Genomic DNA, 21,087 nt, shown 5'->3' with positions numbered 1-21,087 from the left:
ACCCGACTTTCTCCTCTACAATCTATCATGAATGCTGCAGCCAGACTCATCCATCCTTCCTTCCGCTCCTCTTCCGCTGCATCTCTTTGTAGTTCTCTACATTGGCTTCCATTTCACCTTAGAATCATATTTAAGCTCCTGTGCTTTGCCTTCAAATTCCTACACAGTTATTGTCCCACTTACATTTCTGACATGGTTAAAAAATACTCCCCCTGCCGCTCTCTCCGCTCCTCCAATGACCTACTAATGACTTCCTCACTCTTAACCTCATCACACGCACGGTTACAAGATTTCTCTAGAGCTGCTCCAACTCTCTGGAATGGTCTTCCTCGTCCTATTCGGCTTGCTCCTACTTTCTGCTCATTTAAAAGAGCCCTCAAAACCCATTTTTTCAAACTTGCCTACCTGTCTTCTTCTGTCAATTGAAACCACCACTACTTCCCACCACTACATATCTCCCATCCCATTGTGTGTGAAATTCCCCCACCTACTAGATTGTAAGCTCTTCGGGGCAGGGTCCTCTCCACCTGTATCACTGTCTGTATTAGTCTGTCATTTGCAATCCCTATTTAATGTACAGCGCTGCATAATATGTTGGCGCTATATAAATCCTGTTTATTAATAATAATAATAATAATAATAATAAAAGGGGATTGATCCAAAAATGCCTGTCCTGAAATTATAAATGTTTGTGCAAATAAAAGACAATGAATTACAAATAATACATAACTGTTGTTGTTTCAAGAACACTTATATACCTACCATCACCTTAAGCATAAATCTAACCCAGAAGTGACAGCATAGAAGTTTCTTGCCCTGGCCATTTATTTCATGACAAATTCCATTAAGGCCTCTCTTTTTCTGGAAGAAGGTAACATTCTCAGTGCATTATTTGGAAAACCTTCACACCAAAGTGCTATTTATTTTCTTCATATGTCCCAGGGAGCTGTCATAGATTGCACATTTGTGTGAATAGCCACCTCTGTAATAACAGCCTGGACTGGGTTAGGCTCTTCAGTAGTCATACCACCATCAACCTGTCCATTCATATTTCAATTGCTGTCATATATATTGTGAATTCTGTTCTTTGCAGATTAATATCCTCTCCCTTCAGTTTATGATAGCCCTTTTTTATCTTCATAATCTTCCTTTCAAGTTTTCAGATGCCATTTTTTGAAATATAAAATATTTTTGCTGTTTTTTACAATCTGTATTGTTATAGATGTAAGAAAACAAAACAGATTTTTAATCTATCATATGGCTGTCCAAAGGAAGTTCAAACAGTACTGGTTCATATCTCTAATAACAGTTTTGACTGGCACTGTCGGGAGCTTTGACAGAAGCAGACAGAACAGATCTAGAATAAACTGTCCCTGGGTGACAGCACAGAAACATGAAACCTTTGTGGGTATGTTAATTAAAAAACTGAACCATGGGATGAATTTGACTTTATGTCTTCATAACTGGCTTTGAAGTGTCCCATGAATACTTCAAGTTTTTTTCCAAAAATACAGTGGCTGTTCACATATCTGTTTTTATCATTCAGATCTGACTCTTACATGTACCCCTATAACAGATCACGGATTGTGTGAATAACCGAAAAAATCATCAATTACTGAATTTTTACTGTCACCTCAAACAGGATGTCTTCACATTTCGAGTTACTCGGAGAGCTCTCTGCTTGTTCTCCTATAACACATTGCTGTAAATTGCTGCGGTTCAATGTTTCTAGGAAGTTGATGGATAAAGACAAATTCTGGGCCATCTTAGTCCTTCATCAGCAACTGTAAGCCCTACAACTAATTTCCACTTGCTGTGAACTGCATATCAAGGTGGTTGCATTCATACCAATGGAAGCCGCTGGCCATTAAAAATTTGCCAGAAGCGGGAGGTTGTGGTCAGCAACCTTGCTCACAATTCACCGCAACCACACTGTGATTGGCACTGCTTACACAAAGTAGTTCATAACTGATTAGGAGCGGTCGGGAGAACAGATGAGCCTGTGGCAGACCGCTGCAGTCAACAGCAAATTAGCCTTAAATTTTTTAAACTAGTAAGCTAATTTACCAAAATTTTTGGAAATATTAACCTAAATCATTGTGTAAATATTCACTTCATGACATGACTTGCAAAAAATGTATCCAAAAGCCCGTTAATTGGTACTGTTGGCCATTAGCACTTCTTTTAAAAGAAAATTCCAAAATCTGACCACCCTTTACATTGTTAGCGACACACCTATTTCCTGTTAAGTGTAAGTGTTTATCTAGTGGTGACCTACATAAAAGTCACCGCTAGATATCAAATAGACAAATAGTTGTAATGATGCTGTTTAAAGTATATTGAAATTGTTTTACTTTTTCATTTGTAGGTCCTGCATTTTGGGGTCTGGTTAACTCCGCATGGAATTTATGTACAATTGGCAAACGGCAATCTCCAATAAATATAAACACCAGCCAAATCATCTTTGATCCATTCCTGCCTCCGCTAAGATTGACCATGGAAGGAAAAAAGGTATATAAACGGCCTGGAGAAAATAATATATATTTTGTACATTTGTTGAAGATGTGTTTCCTATCAATGATGCAGTAGGGTACACAGTAAAGCAGAAAAAAATGCAATTTGCATTCAAAGTTTGAGTAATACCTAATATGTGTAGGTTCACATACAGTGATGCAATTGTGTACATTTTGTTAATAGTAATAGTTATTTTTTTTAAAAAGCTACAAAAATCTTATATAACATAAACTTCAATAAATACCAGCTTGATTATATAAGGAAATGGTAGTTTTTTTATGTGTTTTACAGTGCCTGGAATAATATAACATAGCTTACAGCTATAAGGCGCACATACATTGTGCAAAAGAGGACTCAAACAGATAAATATTTTTTAGCATGTTATGGAATTCTAATTTATACTACAAATTCAGTATGTATTTATCTATACATACGGTACAGATAAGAATATGAGAATAATCTTATGCTGAGTTTCCAGAGGACTGTAGGAAAGCACACCTGTAACTCACACCTCTCCTATGTAACTCACACCTGGGCTACTGATATTCCCTCGTTCATAATTCTATAATAAAGTGGCTATATTTAGTTCTTCTGTGCCCCTACAAACCCCATCATTGGTGATGTGAAGTAGGTGTTTAGTGGCATCGTACACTGGATGTAAATGAAAGTAATGTGACATGATAATTAGATGACTGGATATGCAAAGGAAACTCCTAATGTATGCTAAGTAAATTCATGTCATACCATTTTATCAATATAAGCCTATGCCAACAAATGTTTTCTTTAACATTTAGTATATATTCAAATTTCTTCAGACCTGCAGTAAAAAAAGTCATTACCACTCCTAGATACCTACTATGCATAGCAAGGGTCCCAGGGTCCAAAAATGCCTGTGTTTGGCAGACAGTTGGAAACACTATTACAGACTATTTGCAATCACCTGAACAAGCCCTTTTAGGCATCTTTTAGTACTTCCTATTCAAGTCTATAGAGGTGGCAAACCGCCCTGGACACTGCATTAAGCAAGTATTTTCAAGCAGTAAACCATCTCAAAACCTCTTGAAAAAACTCAGGTCTGAATGAGCCCCTATGTAATGTTTCTCTTAACTAAAGGTTTATCCAGTATGAATTGCATACTGAGAGCTCTATATTATGAGATGATCTAATGTTTAACATTAGCCATGTATAAAAATAGTTATGACAATAGTCATTCACAATCTGTTGTACTGCTGGTGTGAGAGAAATAAGTTAGGTTTTTCACTACTAAAACCTGTGAACCAGCACATGTCATGCTTTTTTATCTTGTGCTGTCTTCTTTCATGGAGTTATGGCATGAAATTCCACTAGAACCTTGAAATTCTATATAGTACATATAGCTGCCAGTTAAAAATATAGTGAACCAACATTCATACAGTATAAAATCCCAGTTATTTTTTCAGACTAATTTAGAACATTGACCACTGGGATCTCATTGATTACCACACACACAGATTTTATTCATGCCTTAAATTTACCTTCCTGTTGTACAATATAAAACCATGTTTTGTACATATGTACATATTGCAATCCTAATGGAACCTCACATTTCCATAATGTGATATATATTGTATTTGAGCCTATTTTCTGTAATATCCAGATTTCTTCTATCCAATATCAGCATTTTTCCTATTCTAGTGTCAGATAATATACTTATTGGGAACATATGCATTGTTAGTAGCTGTGATATAATGTTTAACATGACGACTGCAAAAGCATCTTTCAGATCCAATATAAATGTAACACTTTGTGTTTAAAAATCCTCATTCATCCTTGCTAGCTACATGGTAGGGCCATTATTGAACACTAAAGGTCACTCAATAGAACAGTTTTACTACTGGGCTAATGTCTTTCAATGATTGTAAAAGTAGTCAATAGAATTGATGTTCCTGTGCAGGGTACAATAATTGGAAATTGCAATCAATAGGTACAATCCTACAGCCCACGTTGTAATTTGTCAGGTTTTCACCTTTGAAGAGTCTCCGCTTAATTCCTGGGTGGGAATTTTAGGAAGCTCGCTAACACGGATCATCAATAAACATTTGTTATCTGGCAGACACTAATATCTAAATAATAACCTGATAATCCTTATTGCTATAGCAGCTTTTTTGAGGAAACACAACACAAACACACACAGTTTGCAAAAATATAGACTTAATTAGACAAAGTAAAAAGGCTTTTGTCTTAAAGCTAAACTTCACCCTATTCTAGCAGAATTGTTCACACTCCTATGCTGTCAATACTTCTGATTTCACTGCACACTATGAGCTTCTCACAATGGGGCTGATGTACCACAGGCAGCAATGATCCTCAAACATACGCAAAACCCATCCAGGCATTTAGGAAAGCATGACTGCTGATAATACAAACACAAATGAGTAAACTAAGCCAGTATTTATCACTTGAACCGGAAGTTTTTGTCTACATGCGCACATACGGGAGCTCAGGACATGTAGAGCTTACTGGTAAAATGTTGCCACTATTACAAATTTATAGGAACAGTGCTCATACAAATACTAACTAAGAGCAATGTACTGCATATGTCTGTACAATGCATCAAAGCTGGCTAAACATGTACAAAACCTAAGTTTAAAAAGTTAGATATTTTATCAGGACAATAAAGGATTAGCTGTACACCACTAGCTGCAAATAAATAAATCAACTGTAGGCTCACACAAGCGCTCATCATTTTGCTGCTGAACTTGCACACATTTTCTTTGTAAATCAGCCCCAATGTGCATTAGAAGCTGGAATCAGACAGACAGTAACCTCATTTCCTGGCTGGGGAATGTTCAGCTTAAGCCAGTCCTCTGTCTTACTTTCCCCACTTTACCCTTTTTCATTCACTAAATTTCACACCAACCCCTCCATAATGATACTCACTGATCAAGGCCAGTAATGATTTATCAGCTTGTTACTGGGGGGGGGGGGGGACAGAGAAAGTATAAGCAGAATAAAGCGGAACTAAACTGAAAAAAAATGACCTTGATGGTGCTGATCTTTCCCACGATCCAGTCTTGCGTCATCCTGGAATTCCTCTTCAACCAGGCGCTGAAGAAGCAGCCATCTTCTTTCTATTCTTCTTCTTGTCACGTCACCCGATTTCGCAAAGTGCAGGTGCAAGATCAGGTGAGGTAGCCACTGTAAAGGGGGAAAAAAAAGAGAGCTAATCCCCCTGCACTTGCGTGAGATCGACATCTCTTTCCCTGAATAGAAAAAATGCCCCTTCTGCGCACATGCGCGATTAGGCCGGAAGGAGCACCCAGAGCCTCCCGGGATACCTACATCACACATCCCAGGTCTAGGCAATCAAGACTGAAAGGAGAGGTGCTGCACTTAAAAAAATGAAAAATAATTAACATTTTTTCTTTACATATAAGGGTTGTCTACCCCTTTATGTAAATGAAACTGTTGAGTTTAGTTACGCTTTTAATGCAAGTATATATTACATAAAGTTATTTTACCCTTACTCCACAGGGATTTTGGTTCATATTGACAAGATAGCATCACATAGTTGCTGAAAATTTGTCAGCCGCACATACATACAAATCTCCAGCTCCCCTACATCCCGAAGGTGCTCTCTTAGATTAAGATGTGGTGACTGTGGAGGTCATTAGAGTACAGTGAACTCATTTTAATGTTCAAGAAACCAGTTTGAGCTTATTTGAGCTTTGTAGCATGACATGTTATCCTACTGAAAGTAGCCATCAGAAGATGGGTTCACTGTGGTCATAAAGGGATGGGCATAATATTAACGTGGGTTGTGCCAAGAACATATCCCCCACATCATTACACCACCCCAACCAGCCTGAACCATTGATAAAAGGAAGGATAAATCCATACTTTCATGTTGTTCACACTAAATTCTAAATGTTGTAGCAGAAATCGAAACTTTGTCCAATTTTGGAGAGCCCATGGAAAATGAAGCCACTGGTGCCTCTTTTTATTTGACAGGAGTTGCTCTTGGTGTGTCTTGCTTTTTTAGCCCATCTGCTTCAAGGTTTGATGTGTTGTACATTCAAAGGTGCTCTTCTGCATATCTTAGATGTCATGCAAGTTATTATTTGTGTTACTGTTTCCTTTTTATAAGCTCAAATCCGTGGTCATTCTCCTCTGACTTCTGGCATCAACATTGCATTTTCACCTAGTGAACTGCCTCTCGCTGGATTTTGTTTTCCGTTTTTTAAACCATTCTTTGTAAACTCTAGAGATGGCTATGCATGAAAATCCCAGCATATCAGCTGTTTCTAAAGTGTTCAGACCGGCCTGCTTAGCACCAACAACCACGCTACATTTAATGTTAAATAAATTGCCTTTCTTCTCCATTCTGATAATCAACTAGAACTTTAGCAGGTCTTCTTGACAATGTAAAAAATGAGTTGCTACCATGTGAAAAAAAATTGTTATAACATGCAGTTGAACCTTTACCAAGTGTACTTGTGAGTGGCCAGTGAGTAAAGTTATATAGAGTGTTATATAGGTATATATTTATACCTAATTATAAATGTAAAAAAAAGGTTTTTAATGCAGTGTAAGTACCTGAATTGGACTTGGTATCATAATCCTTTATACAGCATCACACAGACACATGGGGAAAGAATGGCAGCCCTAGAAGCTATGTACATATTAGCTAATAAGGAACCTAATGTAGGTGGAGGGAGTAAAGAAAAGTATACAAGGGAGTAAAATTCAGCTGCTGTTTAACTATCCAATCACAGAGAGATTATATAGTTTTCATTTTTTAAATTCTGCTATGTATGTTATCTGTGTGTTAAACTGTTTGCCTGGTGTTCAACCCGACTTTCATGCTAGGGGTATCTGCACCGTGTATGAACACATAAAAAGACAACACGTATTTCTACACCCATAAACAAATTATTGTCTTCATTCATCATCAGATTATGTGGATACAAGCTTGTATTATCTTATTTATTTCTGAATATTTTCTTCTAGGTTAGTGGAACCATGATTAACACAGGGCGACATGTTATATTTCGCCTGGATAAGCAGAATCCAGTTAATATCTCAGGTGGTCCCCTGTTGTATAACCATCGCCTTGAAGAGATCATGCTGCACTTTGGCAGTGAAAACGGGATCGGCTCAGAACATTTTATGAACAAGGAATCAGCAGCTGGAGAGGTGAGTACAAAAGAATGGCCATAAAATCTGCATGATCTACTAACATAACAATTACCACCCCACAGCTTCTATAATGGAAAGTAATAAAATAAGGCAGCAATGCATGAACAAATCAATTTGAGACATTTCTGTATCCCAGTAATGTTTGTCACACAGAGAATCATTACTGGATTACTTTACTGTTATACACAAAAGTAAACTATTAGTGATTATGTGAAATTACAAAAAGGAATCAAAATACTAATAAAAGGCTGACAGGCAGATAAACAGATACACAGATAAATATATAGTAATCTTGTCAGCTAGCAGAACCTTTGTTATCATGTCAACATCATCTTAAAGTGCTACAATCACAAAGCTAAAATTATTTTCCAAAATAAAACCATTTTAGCAGAAAAATAACTTCAGTGCTGAATGACCATTTAAATGTAACTCCTATAGTTACATAGTAGGCCAGGTTGAAAAAAGACATAAGTCCATCAACTTCAACCACTAAGGAAATAAACATATCACAGATATAAAAAAAAATATGGACATAGTTGGTCAAGTGGAAGGCAAAAAAATAACCCTGGTACAATTTGCTTCAACTGGGGAAAAATTCCTTCCTGACTCCATGAGGCAATTGGATGTTCCCTGGATCAACAGTCACTGTTATCTTTACTTAAAATCCTCAATACCCAGTTATATTCTGTGCTTCTAGAAAAACATCCAGCTTTTTCTTAAAACAATCTATAGTAGTTGCTGAAACTACTTCCTGAGGGAGCCGATTCCACATTTTCACAGACCTTACAGTGAAGAAACCCTTCCTTATCAGGAGCTTAAACTTCTTTTCCTCCAGAGGCAAAGAGTGCCCTCTTGTTCTTTGTAATGATCTCAAAGCGAATAATTGGGAAGAGAGTTCTCTATATGCCGTTTATATATTTATACGTCTCCTCTGAAGGGAGAATAGATTCAGTTCAGGTAATCTCTCCTCATAGCTGAGCTCCTCCATTCCTTTTATTAGTTTAGTTGTCCTTCTCTGCACTCTCTCCAATTCCACAATGTCCTTTTTGTGAACTGGTGCCCAAAACTGGACTGCATATTCCAGATGTGGTCTGACCAATGCTTTGTACAGGGGCAGGATTATGTCTCCATCTCTGCAATCTATTCCTCTTTTAATACAAGAAAGTACTTTACTAGCTTTAGATATTGCAGCTTGGCATTGCATGCTGTTATTAAGTCTATGATCTACCAGAACCCCCAGATCTTTTTCCATTTCTGACCCCCTCAAATATATTCCCCCTAGACAGTATGAAGCATGCATGTTGTTAGCCCCCAAGTGCATGATTTTACATTTATCTATATTAAATGTCATTTGCACTTGGCTGCCCAATCAAACAATACATCCAGGTCTGCTTGTAGATTATAGACATCCTGTATGGACGTAATTCCATTACATAGTGTGGTGTCATCTGCAAACACAGAAATGGTACTTTTAATCCCAAACTCTATATTATTTATAAAGATGTTAAACTGAAAAGGTCCCAACACTGAACCCTGGGGTACACCACTAATAACCTTATACCATTCAAAGTATGAATCATTAATTACAATGCAATCTTTAAGTCAGTTCTCTATCCATTTACAGATTGACTTTTCTAAACCTATTGACCCTAACTTGCATATTAAACGTCTGTGGGGTACTGTGTCAAATGCTTTAGCAAAGTCCAAGTACACTATATCAACTGCTACTCCACTGTCTGCCTGTTACTTACTTCCTCATAATAAAAGAGTAAATTTGTTTGACAACTTCGGTCTTTCTTAAAGCCATTCTGACTATCACTTATAATATTTTCTAGTAGAAACTCCTCTATGTGGTTCCTTATCAAACTCTCTAGGACCTACTATGGACGTTAAACTAACCAGTCTATAGTTACCTGGTAATGACTTTGCTTCCTTTTCGAAGGTAGGAACCACATTGGCCTTACGCCAATCCATCAGTACCATGCCAGTGACTAAAGAGTCTCCAAAAATAATGGCTTTGAAATAACCTAGTCTGGCACGGTGGCTCAGGGGTTAGCAATCTGGCCTTTGCAGCACTAGTTCCTGGGTTCAAATCGTAGCCAGGACACTATCTGCATGGTGTTTGCAGGTTCTCCCCGTGTTTGTGTGGGTTTCCTCTGGGTATTCCGGTTTCATGCCAAAAACATATACTGTATGTTAGGTTAATTGGCTTAACCCTAAATTGACCTTAGACTTTATTAATGACATATGACTATGGTAGGGACATTAGATTGTGAGCTCCTTTGAGGGACAGTTAGTGACATGACTATGTACAGTGCTGTGTAATATGATGGTGCTATATAAATGCTGTGTAATAATAACCAAGCTCAGCTCTTTGAGGACATGTGGATATAATCCATCAGGTCCTGGTGCTTTGTCAACTGTAATTTTCCCCAACTGTTTCTCAATCATATCAATTTTGAGCCATTGTGACTCATTTAAGGCAGTGACATTGCTATTATGAATTCGGACTTGAGCTCTGCCATTTTCCTTTGTGTACACAGAGCTAAAAAAGAACAGTGTTTAGTAAATCTGCCTTTTCTTTATCCCCGGTTACCAAACCAGAGACATCCTTTAAGGGGCCTACATGCTCAGATCTGATCTTTTTGCTAATATTATTTTTAAAATATTAGGGGTTTGCCTTTGTAATCAGTCTCTTATTTTGAAGTTTTGAACATTTTATATCATTTTTATATCTTTTGTTATATTCAATATAGTTTTCAAATGATGAAGGTGATCCTTCATTTTTATATTTTTGGAATCCCCCTTTTTGGTTCCCTATGGCTTTCTTAACATCAGCTGTAAGCCACATAGGTTTTAATTTTGGCCTCTTAAACTTATTACCCAATGAAATATATTTTTCAGACTGCTTTTGTAGAACAGACTTGAAACATTCCCATTTATGTTCTGTGTTCTTTAAGGACAATATTGTCTCCCAGTCCAAGTCACAGGGAGCCACCCTTAATAATGGAAAATTTGCTCTCTTAAAATTAAATGTTTTTATCTTTCCTGTTTTTGCTTCCTGTTTACAGCCTACATTAAATGAAATCTTATTATGGTCACTGCTACCCAGTTTCTCTTTTATATGCACATTTGTTATAAGCTCTGCATTGTTAGAAAGAACTAGGTCCAGCAGAGTATCATTTCTAGTTGGGGCTTCTATAAACTGTACCATAAAATTATCTTGTATTAAAAATTCACAAATTTCCTCCCTTTTGCTGTTCCTGTTGCATTTTTTTGCAACCCATCAAAAGCCATCAAAGCAAATGAATGCACAATCAATCTGTACAATGGGTTAACTAAACCTAGAGATAGATAGCACAATATCAGCACTAAATACAACAAATGCAACAGCAGTACTTGTATGTTATTCCTATTAGTTTTTATTGCCTGTACTTTGTCACAGTTTTGCCTATATATCTTTTTCTTTAGGGTTCATTTTTTTATTGTTTCTATGGTATTGCAACCCCTGAAGCTTTGAGATTCATTCACAAATTGAATTCAGTCCATTATCTTTGCTTTCAATTCTCAGCTCTCTTGGGCTATCTTTCACATTACTAATCCTATACCAAATATCTCCCACCTTTCCAGCCTTGGTCTTTCCTCTATTTGCATTTCCTTTAAATTCAGAGTTTTGTATGATCTCTATTTACTTTTTCATTAGGAGACATGCATGTAGCCATATCATTACTGTTCTGTGCACTGGCAATACAGTCCCACACACTTGACCTTACAGATGGCTTTTATGTTGTGTGATGTAAATGTTGGCCTGTTGCATTTTAATTCACTTTTATAGGTTGCTTGTTTTACTTGGATTGGGTTCTCTGGTGGAGCACATTTTGTTAATGGTAGAAAATATTAAAATGCAAACCTTAATGGCAGAGTGCAGAAAGGTTCTGAAGAAGCACAAAAGCAAGGTAGTCTAAGACTTTTCTTATGGCCTGTGGTTTCTTTTGTAGGGCCCTGTAGAACAGTCCTTTTTTTAGACGCTTTGCACAGGCTTGGCTGTTATGGCTGCTATAAGAAAAATGTGTCTATTTTTTTATTAAATTGTACCTTAACATCTAGAAGTTACATTGTGCCTAAGCATTACATTCAATTCTAACTTTTGCCTTCAATTCCTATTTACAAAATATCAACTTTATGGTATGTGTATGTCTCTGGGTACTCTAGTATTGTAATGGTAATGTCACTACAGTGATGCTTACTGTTGAGCTGAGGATCTCTTTCTTTCTTCCTAATCCAGTTTGTAGATCTTAACTTTATGGGCATTTCTTTCTTTGTGAATAAACTCTCCACTAGTTATTAGATCACCAGTCATCAAGACCACCAGTTGTCAAGCCAAGCCACTACAGATATGGTTGTCTCAATGCTACTCCTTTTGTCTTCTGCTTTCCTTTTCCTATGCACAGCGTGGGTTCTTTTAAAAAATAATGAAAATATTGTTTCATTCCAATTATATATTTTATATTGAGATAGTAAAACCAGAAATCCAGGTAGTCCCCGGGTTACATACGAGATAGGGACTGTAGATTTCTTCTTAACCCCCCTTAGCGTTCTAATTCTGTCATTATTTCCACGCAAAAAGTGTTACATTTTTTTGAATGGAAATTTATTTTACATCATAGGCTATAATTCTTGGACCAATATTTAATACATTTAATAATAATCCTTATATTTAAATAAATAATTTTAAAAAATCTGTTAAAAAAAATAGTGAAACATATAATATAACTGTACAGAAGCATGTATATTATATGTAAAAAATAATTATATAGATATATTATATAAAGATTTCTTTGTATTGGACTCAATACAGCTATTTTGTGTTGAATCCAATACAAAACTTTTTAAATTTCCCGCTGCACCATTTGCGGCTAGAGATCGGAGGAGAATGACGTGTCCCCAGGACCTGCTGGTACCAGCAGGAGCCCAGGGGATGCCGAAGGAGCAAAGTGTTTTTTTTTTAAGTTTTAAGTGACCCCGAGTGTGACTCGGGATTACCGCTTTTTGCAGGTAAAATCAACTCCGAGTCACACTCGGGATTACCTCTAAGGGCGTTAGGTTGAATTTGTATGTAAGTCGGAACAGGTAAATTATTTTAATAAATGCAATTAGGACATGTTTGTCTCAACATATTATTATACAGAGTGGTGTCAGTTACTGTAAAAAATGCTCACTGTGAGTTAATCACAAACAAAGGAAAAAAAACAACTTTATAGAGCCAGGACATTCATTACCATCTGGAGAAACTTGTGCTTTGATATGCAAAAAGAAACAACTGCAGAGTTTGTCTTGCCCATTAAAGAGTTACAAGAGCTTGCAGAAGAGCTCAGTCCTTAAGATCACTCACAACCTCAGCTGTGTTTACCAAAAGATTTCTCCTGCAAGTAATGCAAACCGCCCCCCATCAAGCCTCTGTCCTGCACATGAACTAGCAGGGAAGCCCCGTTCGTAATTGAGAATCTATATGTCGATGTCTTTAACTTGGGGACTACCTGTAGTACAAAATAACAAAAACTTTGCTGCAATACAAACTAAACTATATTTTCTGCTGCAGAAAACAAAATGAATGACCTATGACTTTTTGCATATTTTATGAAAAATAGAAAAAAAACTCAATTTACATATACATGTGCATACATGAAATCACATTATTACATTTCAACCGCACAACTGAAAATCACCACAGGGTCCTCAACCTAAAATGGTAAAATGTTGTAGAGAATGCCGCGTTGGGAATTGAATCATTCACTCTCCAGACAAGATATGGGAGAATGTTAAGAGCCGTACTAGTAATCGAATAATTGCCATTTGTAAGAAAAATAAAACAAAAAACTTTTTGAGTTTGCTGATATTTTTGTCAAGTGAGCTGACAGATCTTCAGTGGACCCTAAGTGACTTAAGAAAATATATTTACTATAGAGAGAAAACTTCCTTGCCCGATATGAGCAGAACACTTTGGATTTGGAAGCAGAACTGGGACATTTTAACAAACTAACACTTTTGGTAAGAGTGTAATGTGGGTGGAATTTACAGACAAACAAAACAGTGTAATGTAAACATTTGTTGGTGGAATTTTAATAAAATAATAATAATTCAATTGAACTTTTCATTAAAATCAGCCAATACATTTGAGGTGCATCAAAATATGTGTAAAGTCTTACTGTCAGTGTTCTGTATAGAAAAACCCTTTGTGTGAAAGCAGTTGTCTCTCTGCAAAGGTTGGATAATGCCCCCCCCCCACCTTTTTAATCAGACCTATAGCTCTTCAGTCTACAACCAGCAAAGCTCATGCTTCCAGCTGATTGGAAAGCTTTAGATCTGATTTAGCAAAGGGTTTTTTGGACCATTGATTCCATGCAAAGAATTATGTTCATTCTCAGCAGTGCGCTGAGCTATATAGATGCAAATAAAATATCCTCATATAGGATATAGACAACAGTGAAAAACTTCTTTTTAACTGCAATTATATAACAAAGGTTCTCGGGGATTAGGTGTTAATTAACCTCATAGCAACCTATATACATAGGTACAGACAAAAATGAAGAACAAGCTGTGGACATCCATAAAGCAATTGTCAATTGAGTACATTAATACCCCGTATACCCATTCCCACAGAGTTAATTATAAATACCCATACAAACACCCACTAAAAGACTTAAATAATGAAGTTTATTTATGTCTCCAAAAGTAATTTTAGCATAAATTATGTCCTTCAGCAATAAAAACAAACCAACAATCACCACGCTCAGCATAATTTATTATTTATTATTGAGTGACTCAAAAGTACAAGGCAACTCAAAAGTACAAATTACTTTAACCTGTAAAAAGGAGAGTAAATATGTACAGATTGAGTCCATGTTATTTTTTTTTTCTTTTTAGAAAATGTTTTAAAAATAACACACTATTGTTATGTATGTATTCATGTTAATTTTACTGGAATTTCTATTGATTACTGTTTTCAATGTCAGAATAGATGGCTGCATTTTGTGGTTACATCACAATGTACAGATTCTTAAAATAACAATTCAAATTGCTGCAAGCAACACTACACAATGTCTAGGTAATTTATTAGTTTGAAGGTATACAATGTGACAAAAGATATAAAAATTAGATAAGTGAGAAACTAAGAAAGGAGAAGAGAAATGAGAAATTGGGAGAGACAAGAAGAAGAAACAAAAGGAAGGGTAAACTGATAATTCTATTTCAGTTAAAGGGTTAAGGATTTGCTAATAATACAATAACTTTTACCATTAAATCTTGTTAGCAGCCTTACATTAAAGGCCACAGTTGTAGGAGCACCTTCGATTTACATTTCGGAAAAATCATAGACCCAGCTACAGATATGACCCGTTTATGAAATGTGTTGTTTGTTGCCTAGGGATGGTAATAGATCATAGATACTTAAAAAAAACAATCATGATACTTTATTCTGAGTAAAAGAAAACCTAACTGACACAAGACATTTATTTAATTACATAGATATAATTTTAATATGTTATTATTTTATATTAAATGTATTTACTTGTAACCTGTAACTATGCCTATAGTGTCTACCTAGAGTTTTAATCAAGTATTAAATCATTCCCATAGAAACATATTAAACAGAAGGTCTTTTAGAACTACTCATCATGCAATGCAGCTGTTATCTTAATGAACTAACCACAGATACCAATTATGCTTCATTTAGCACAAGGTTGTAGCAATTGAACGAAGTTAGCTATTTATGAGGCGTATCTACTGCAAAACATTCTACTTTAATGAAAGGGAAAGTCCATTGTAAATTCCAATTGGTCAGATCACTGATACCATTGATACCGATGATACTAATAATTGCAGGGTAGTTTAAGGCTGGTTTACTAAAGACATTGAACATTTTCATCCAATAAATTATCAGAATATTCACTTCAATTATTTATTGTAAAAATAAAACTCCTGTTAACTTATTTCATCTGCACATGAATAATTCACTGAACATCGCTTCTTTTATAATTCAGAATATTTGTGTCCAAATTGCCAACCATGTCTTATATTTTAACAAATGATCCTTAATCCCAATCTCTTTAGCAGTAGAAAAAATCAGTGGGGTCCCCTCCATATGTATGTATAAAGCCCTGGTCCAGCACCAGTACTTGCCAGACACCGGTCCCCCAATCTAACACAAACGCTCTTCACCTATAGCAAGCCCCCGCTGAGCCTTGGGAGACTGGTTGTGTTTTCCAGCACACGGTTGACTCCAGGACTTAGTGCGCAAGGGTTGATGTCTAGCAAAGAGCTGGCAGAGGACCAGGATCCCACAGATAAAGCAGTACCAGGATTCCAGAATAAAGACCAAAAGGTCATACACAGATAATCTGTCCACCAGACGAGGTACACAAGGGTAAAACACAAGCAGAATCGGGGTCACAGGCAAAAGGTCGGCATAAACTCACAGGGTCAAAAACAGGCAGGATCAGCAACAGAAAATCAGACAAGACTGCACAGAATTAAGTCAGGAACTAATCAGCCTCTAAAATCCCCATCAACTCTGCTCAGCCTCACAGTGGATGCTAGGGATGCTGATAAAATACATCAGGCTGCACGACTAAAGGGAAGCAAGGGCTTCTGCTATTTCTTGGTTTTCCTTGCTGCTGCAAATTACATGGCTGGACAGAATACAGAAACTGCGATGGTGCACAGCACGGGATCACCGGATAGATAAGCATCTTCTAACATTAGGTTTATACTGATTTCCTATCCCAGTGACCTCTTAGGAAATGAAGGGATACTGAGTATTAAATCAAACAGAAGGGATTCTAAGTGTCATCATTTGGTGTTGATGAACAGATGAACTTGTAAGGAAAGCTGCTTTAAATTGGTGTCAAAGTTAGCTAAATCATAATATTTAAATCAATAGTAATTAGGTAGTGATTGATGAACACACAGATGAAACAATTGACTCCATGTGGAGTGAAACCAGGGTCATACATAAATTGCTTTGTTACTGAGAGATTAAACTGCTTGTTGACAGGCAATTCAACAGAATCACATTTTAGTGTGCCACAGATAATATGACTTTCAACAACTGGGTTATTATTAATTATTAATATTTTTTTTCACTCAAGAGTTATCAACTTTTACCACATTTTTAAATAGGATTCCATTTAAAATGTATTCACCGGGAATGAAGGTTGAGTCACACATAACCATTTTATTTAAAAGCAATGTATGTATGATAATAGGCATTTATGTTTAGGTGTATCAGCACCGAAGTATCTTAAAATAACATGCACCCCATGCGCCCCCTGCTCCTTACTTTTCACTCATGGTGCCATGATTTTTTAGGTCTGAAGGAACTACCACAGGTTTTCTATGTTGACCGTTGTGTTACGGACATGTAATCTGTTACCCGTGTGGTTGGGAGGGCATATACTAGAGGAACTCTCTAGTTGTAATGTTAACAAAATAGGGTGGTGGCTTGTTTCTATCGAATTGTACTTATTTGATCACTGTACTACACTTGTTTGTTGTTATACATCCATGACAGGATTCAAGATATGTATTGCTGCTTTTTTGTCCCAAATTAGCCTTCCCCTTTGCTTCCCTTTGCTCTGTTTTTTTTTCTTCCTTAAATTTTGTATTCTATTAAAATCTTTCAATAAACAGATGGCTCTGATGATCGTTGTTCTGAGATTTCCCATTATGTCCTATCTCTGTAAATACACATAAAGTGAGAGTATGAAAAGTTTGTACATTTGTAGGTCTTCTTAGAATAAAAAAAAATACATTTTGGCATATTTCACCTTAGAAAGTCTTTTATTAAATTCAATTCAAAGCTTGTATAATATATAACTAGTATAATTCTGAGTTACATTGTACCCCTGCAGAGTCTTATATTTTTCATGCTGGTTCAAATTTCAATGTTCTTATTTCCATTCTTTTTTTCATGTACCTATTAATCTGTGCTTGTCCATGCTTGATCTCTCTGGTTCCTATTTATCCATCTTGTCTCTTTGTAACTCTGACCTCTGACTTTCTATCTTCTCTTTAGCTACTGACCTTGTGAAACACCACTCTTTTCTTACAGGTACAACTAATTCATTATAACCAGGATCTGTACAATAATGTCAGCGAGGCATCCCGCAACCCCAATGGCCTGGCTATAATCTCTTTGTTCATAAATGTGAGTTCTCCTGATTTTATGCACCACATTCAAGCTTTGGTCATTTTTTTCTTTAAAAAGGAAAGATTCTTTCTAACTTTTACTACAAAGTTACAGTTTTGTGTTATGCATTATTACGTTTTCATAAAGATGTCAGAGTTACAATGTTTTATTAGTTTGCTTGTTAAAACTAAATTAATATAGGCTGTTCACTCAGCAAAGGTAAATATCACCCTAAAGGTAATTTTCTTTTAGCTTATTAGAAAAACTTAAGCTTTGGTGGAGTCAACCATCCAATTATGTGCAGAATAACAATGCCTTTAAACTTTTCTTTGCATGTGATTGGGTATTGTTTTAAAGTGACAAAGTGACCTTTCACCACATTAACTCAGTGAATGTTCCCTAATGTAACAAACTTGATAATTATGTTCAAACGTATTTATGGTTTTGCGTATAATATAATACAAACGTATATATACGTATTATAAAAACTTTAGTATTTTTTTATGAAATGTGCTGGATAGTCACTAGTATAGAAACCTAGCTGACTTATTTTCTCAAATCCGACATACATGATGACATTAAGCCATGTGTGATCATTTCACAGGAAAAAAAGGTCAGATAAAACCATTGCTTTCAATGAAAAAAAATCATTTTGAAACAATAAAGAGACAGGGGATATACAATGTTGGAGTGCTAGCTAGACCCAAAAGCAGTCAAGCGTTTCCAAGGACATTTGTCAAGCTCTTGTGTTAATGACATAGAAATAAAAGCTAGATTCCACAAGTATGAAATGGTCCTGGAGGTCCTCTATAAGTAAAATCATCACAATGGCTGCAATGATTTTGCTTTGAGAATTAGCTGATTGCTGACAAAGTAGCAGCAATTTTATTCACTGCACATAAGACGAGAAAAATGGATCATTGTTGAACACTCTTGTCTCCACTAGATAAATAGAGAGTTGTTCCTTCTTTTTTTACATCCAGTTGTGATTTAGATCTCTTGCTTTATATTTAAAGTTTATTTAAAACCATTTTCAAGATTGGAATATGGGAACGTTTGGTTTAGCAAATGGAACATAAATGATTGATTTCCTTCATACTCCTGAGGGCAACTCATTTTTGGATTTACCTAACTTTTATTTCCAATGACATTGGTAGTCAGGGCAATTAGGAAAATTGAAACTTCCTAATGGGGACACAGACAGCAGTAAAAAACCTGAAAGAGTTGTTCTAGCCCCTCGCCACTCTATCTTCAGCTATAAAACGTTGTGCCTTCAGTTATACTTTAGGGCACCGTGACTGCACCATTTTCCATGTCAAAAATGTACTCAACAATTTCTGGACTCCTTGTCGGATGTTTAAAAATGGTATGTTTGACATATGTATATAAAAGAAATCCTATAGTTTAACATTTTTTGTAAATACTTGTACTATCAAATATGTTAAAGTGACATTTCTATTAAATTGTGGCACTAGAGTTACCCACCCAGAAAGTTACTGGGTCCAGCTGAAAAGCAGCTATTGCAAAAGCCTTTCATGTCCAAATTGTAAAACTCTGCAGCTGGACCATCAACCTGCACAGGCAAAAAATAGAACATTATTACATAACATGACCACTGTCATTTTTCCTTGGCTTTTATCCTGGCTGGGGGCATTAGGAGAATGAAAGACAGAACGCAAAATATATTTAATATTTATACATATGAAGGCGTTGATCTAGCAATAACTGGACAAGGGACAGAAAGCACCCTAGGATGGTTATGTAGGAGGATGAAAATGTAGGTGTTTTTGATTTCCTCCTTCTGTGGAAACTGTTTTCACAAGCTTAAATGTAAGACGATAATATTCTTAGAAAAAATGTAAAATTGCTTCCTTTATGGCAGCATGGCAGTCCACAGGGAAATCATTTTGTTGGTAGTATTTTAAATCCATTCCTGACACTGGCATTGAGGGACCATGTCATAAAAGGTATACACAGACTTTGCAATAAAGCCAGTATGTGGACAATTTCTGTTTCCTTAGGAACATCCATTTATAGTACTTGTTGATATTGAAGAAGATTAACACCTTGCCGAGCCAAAGGGTGAGAAAGAAACATTGTTGTGTTAACCTGGTATTGCTGGGTAGGTCTTCATATCAGAAAAACAAGGCATTTCTGCCAGTAGATAGCTGAGGAAACATTGTGATGTGCAGAAAACAGTTTCAAATTTCTTTGTTTGGTCCCTTGGTGACAAGGCTGCCTTATGATTTAGCTGCTTTATTAGATAAATGTGTCTATAAGAAATTGCTTCTTGTTGCTGTAGGATCCAAGATGCTTTTTATAAAGATACTTTTGATTGGTATGTTTGGACCATATAGAGTATGCTACTATTTTCTTATACATTTATTATAACTTATTTTTGTACTTTAATAATTGTACTTTTATTTTTGTACTTTTAAAGTTTTGCTTCCTTCTTTCACATAGTAGGGAGGTTTCCAAGAAAAATGGAAAGCTTATTTGATTAGGAGCTTTTGATTTTCCAATGTGGAGGATTCCCTCAACTCTGTTATAAACTCCAGTGGTACTCTGCATATCTAAGCTTTTACAGTGCTAGTCACCCACACCAGATTCTTGATCCCCTTTACAAACACTGGTTTTTAGGAGACAAAAGACAATATGTATATATATACGGTATAAACCGCTAGCCGCACTTTAATCGCTCAGCCACTTACATAACTTGGTGGACTGAAGTTCATCCATGGAGATATAAAGGTTCCCAAAAGAAACCCTTCACCTTATGATCATGTCCCAATACCAGATATAAGTACTAACTCTCACTTCACAAAGAACACTAAACAATTCACACAAGTTCCTTTAAAGTAGCTTACAAACTAATTTGCACATTGAGTAAATTTACATGGATGCCAGTTCATTACAGCTTTGCCATGATATAAAAAAATGCACAAGGTATTTAATATTTAGGGTTTATAAGGGTTAGTTTAGGTAAAAGCCTAAAGAGGATTTTTTTAATAATGCAATGTTGGGTTGAAGCCTCCAACAATTTTTTGTTGCTGTCTGTGACTCTAATAATTAGATTTCCCCACATGTCAACACCAGTGAGGGTTATTATCTCTAATCGATCTACAGACAAAATAAAGATAGGTGCAAAAAACAAAAACATACCCGTGCTTGGTGCAATTCTTTTTAGTCCAGCAATGTCACGTTAGCAG

The 21,087-nt window shown here is 36.1% G+C and overlaps 1 protein-coding gene across 2 annotated transcripts in view; it reads left to right on the top strand.

Moving 5' to 3' along the window:
- CA11 (carbonic anhydrase 11) overlaps positions 1 to 21,087 on the top strand; it is a 205,672-nt gene that overhangs the window by 149,897 nt on the left and 34,688 nt on the right. For both annotated transcript variants that reach the window (XM_072426497.1, XM_072426496.1), the window contains 3 exons: positions 2,369 to 2,511; positions 7,504 to 7,689; positions 17,801 to 17,896. In XM_072426497.1, coding sequence (XP_072282598.1) covers positions 2,369 to 2,511; positions 7,504 to 7,689; positions 17,801 to 17,896 — 425 coding nt within the window. The remainder of the gene's footprint in view (positions 1 to 2,368; positions 2,512 to 7,503; positions 7,690 to 17,800; positions 17,897 to 21,087) is intronic.

The sequence above is a fragment of the Pyxicephalus adspersus genome, chromosome 11 (genome assembly GCF_032062135.1).
Source record: "Pyxicephalus adspersus chromosome 11, UCB_Pads_2.0, whole genome shotgun sequence".
NCBI classification, from domain to species: Eukaryota; Metazoa; Chordata; class Amphibia; order Anura; family Pyxicephalidae; genus Pyxicephalus; species Pyxicephalus adspersus.
The sequence above is the reverse complement of the archived record's forward strand: the minus strand, read 5'-3'. Positions and strand labels throughout refer to the sequence as shown.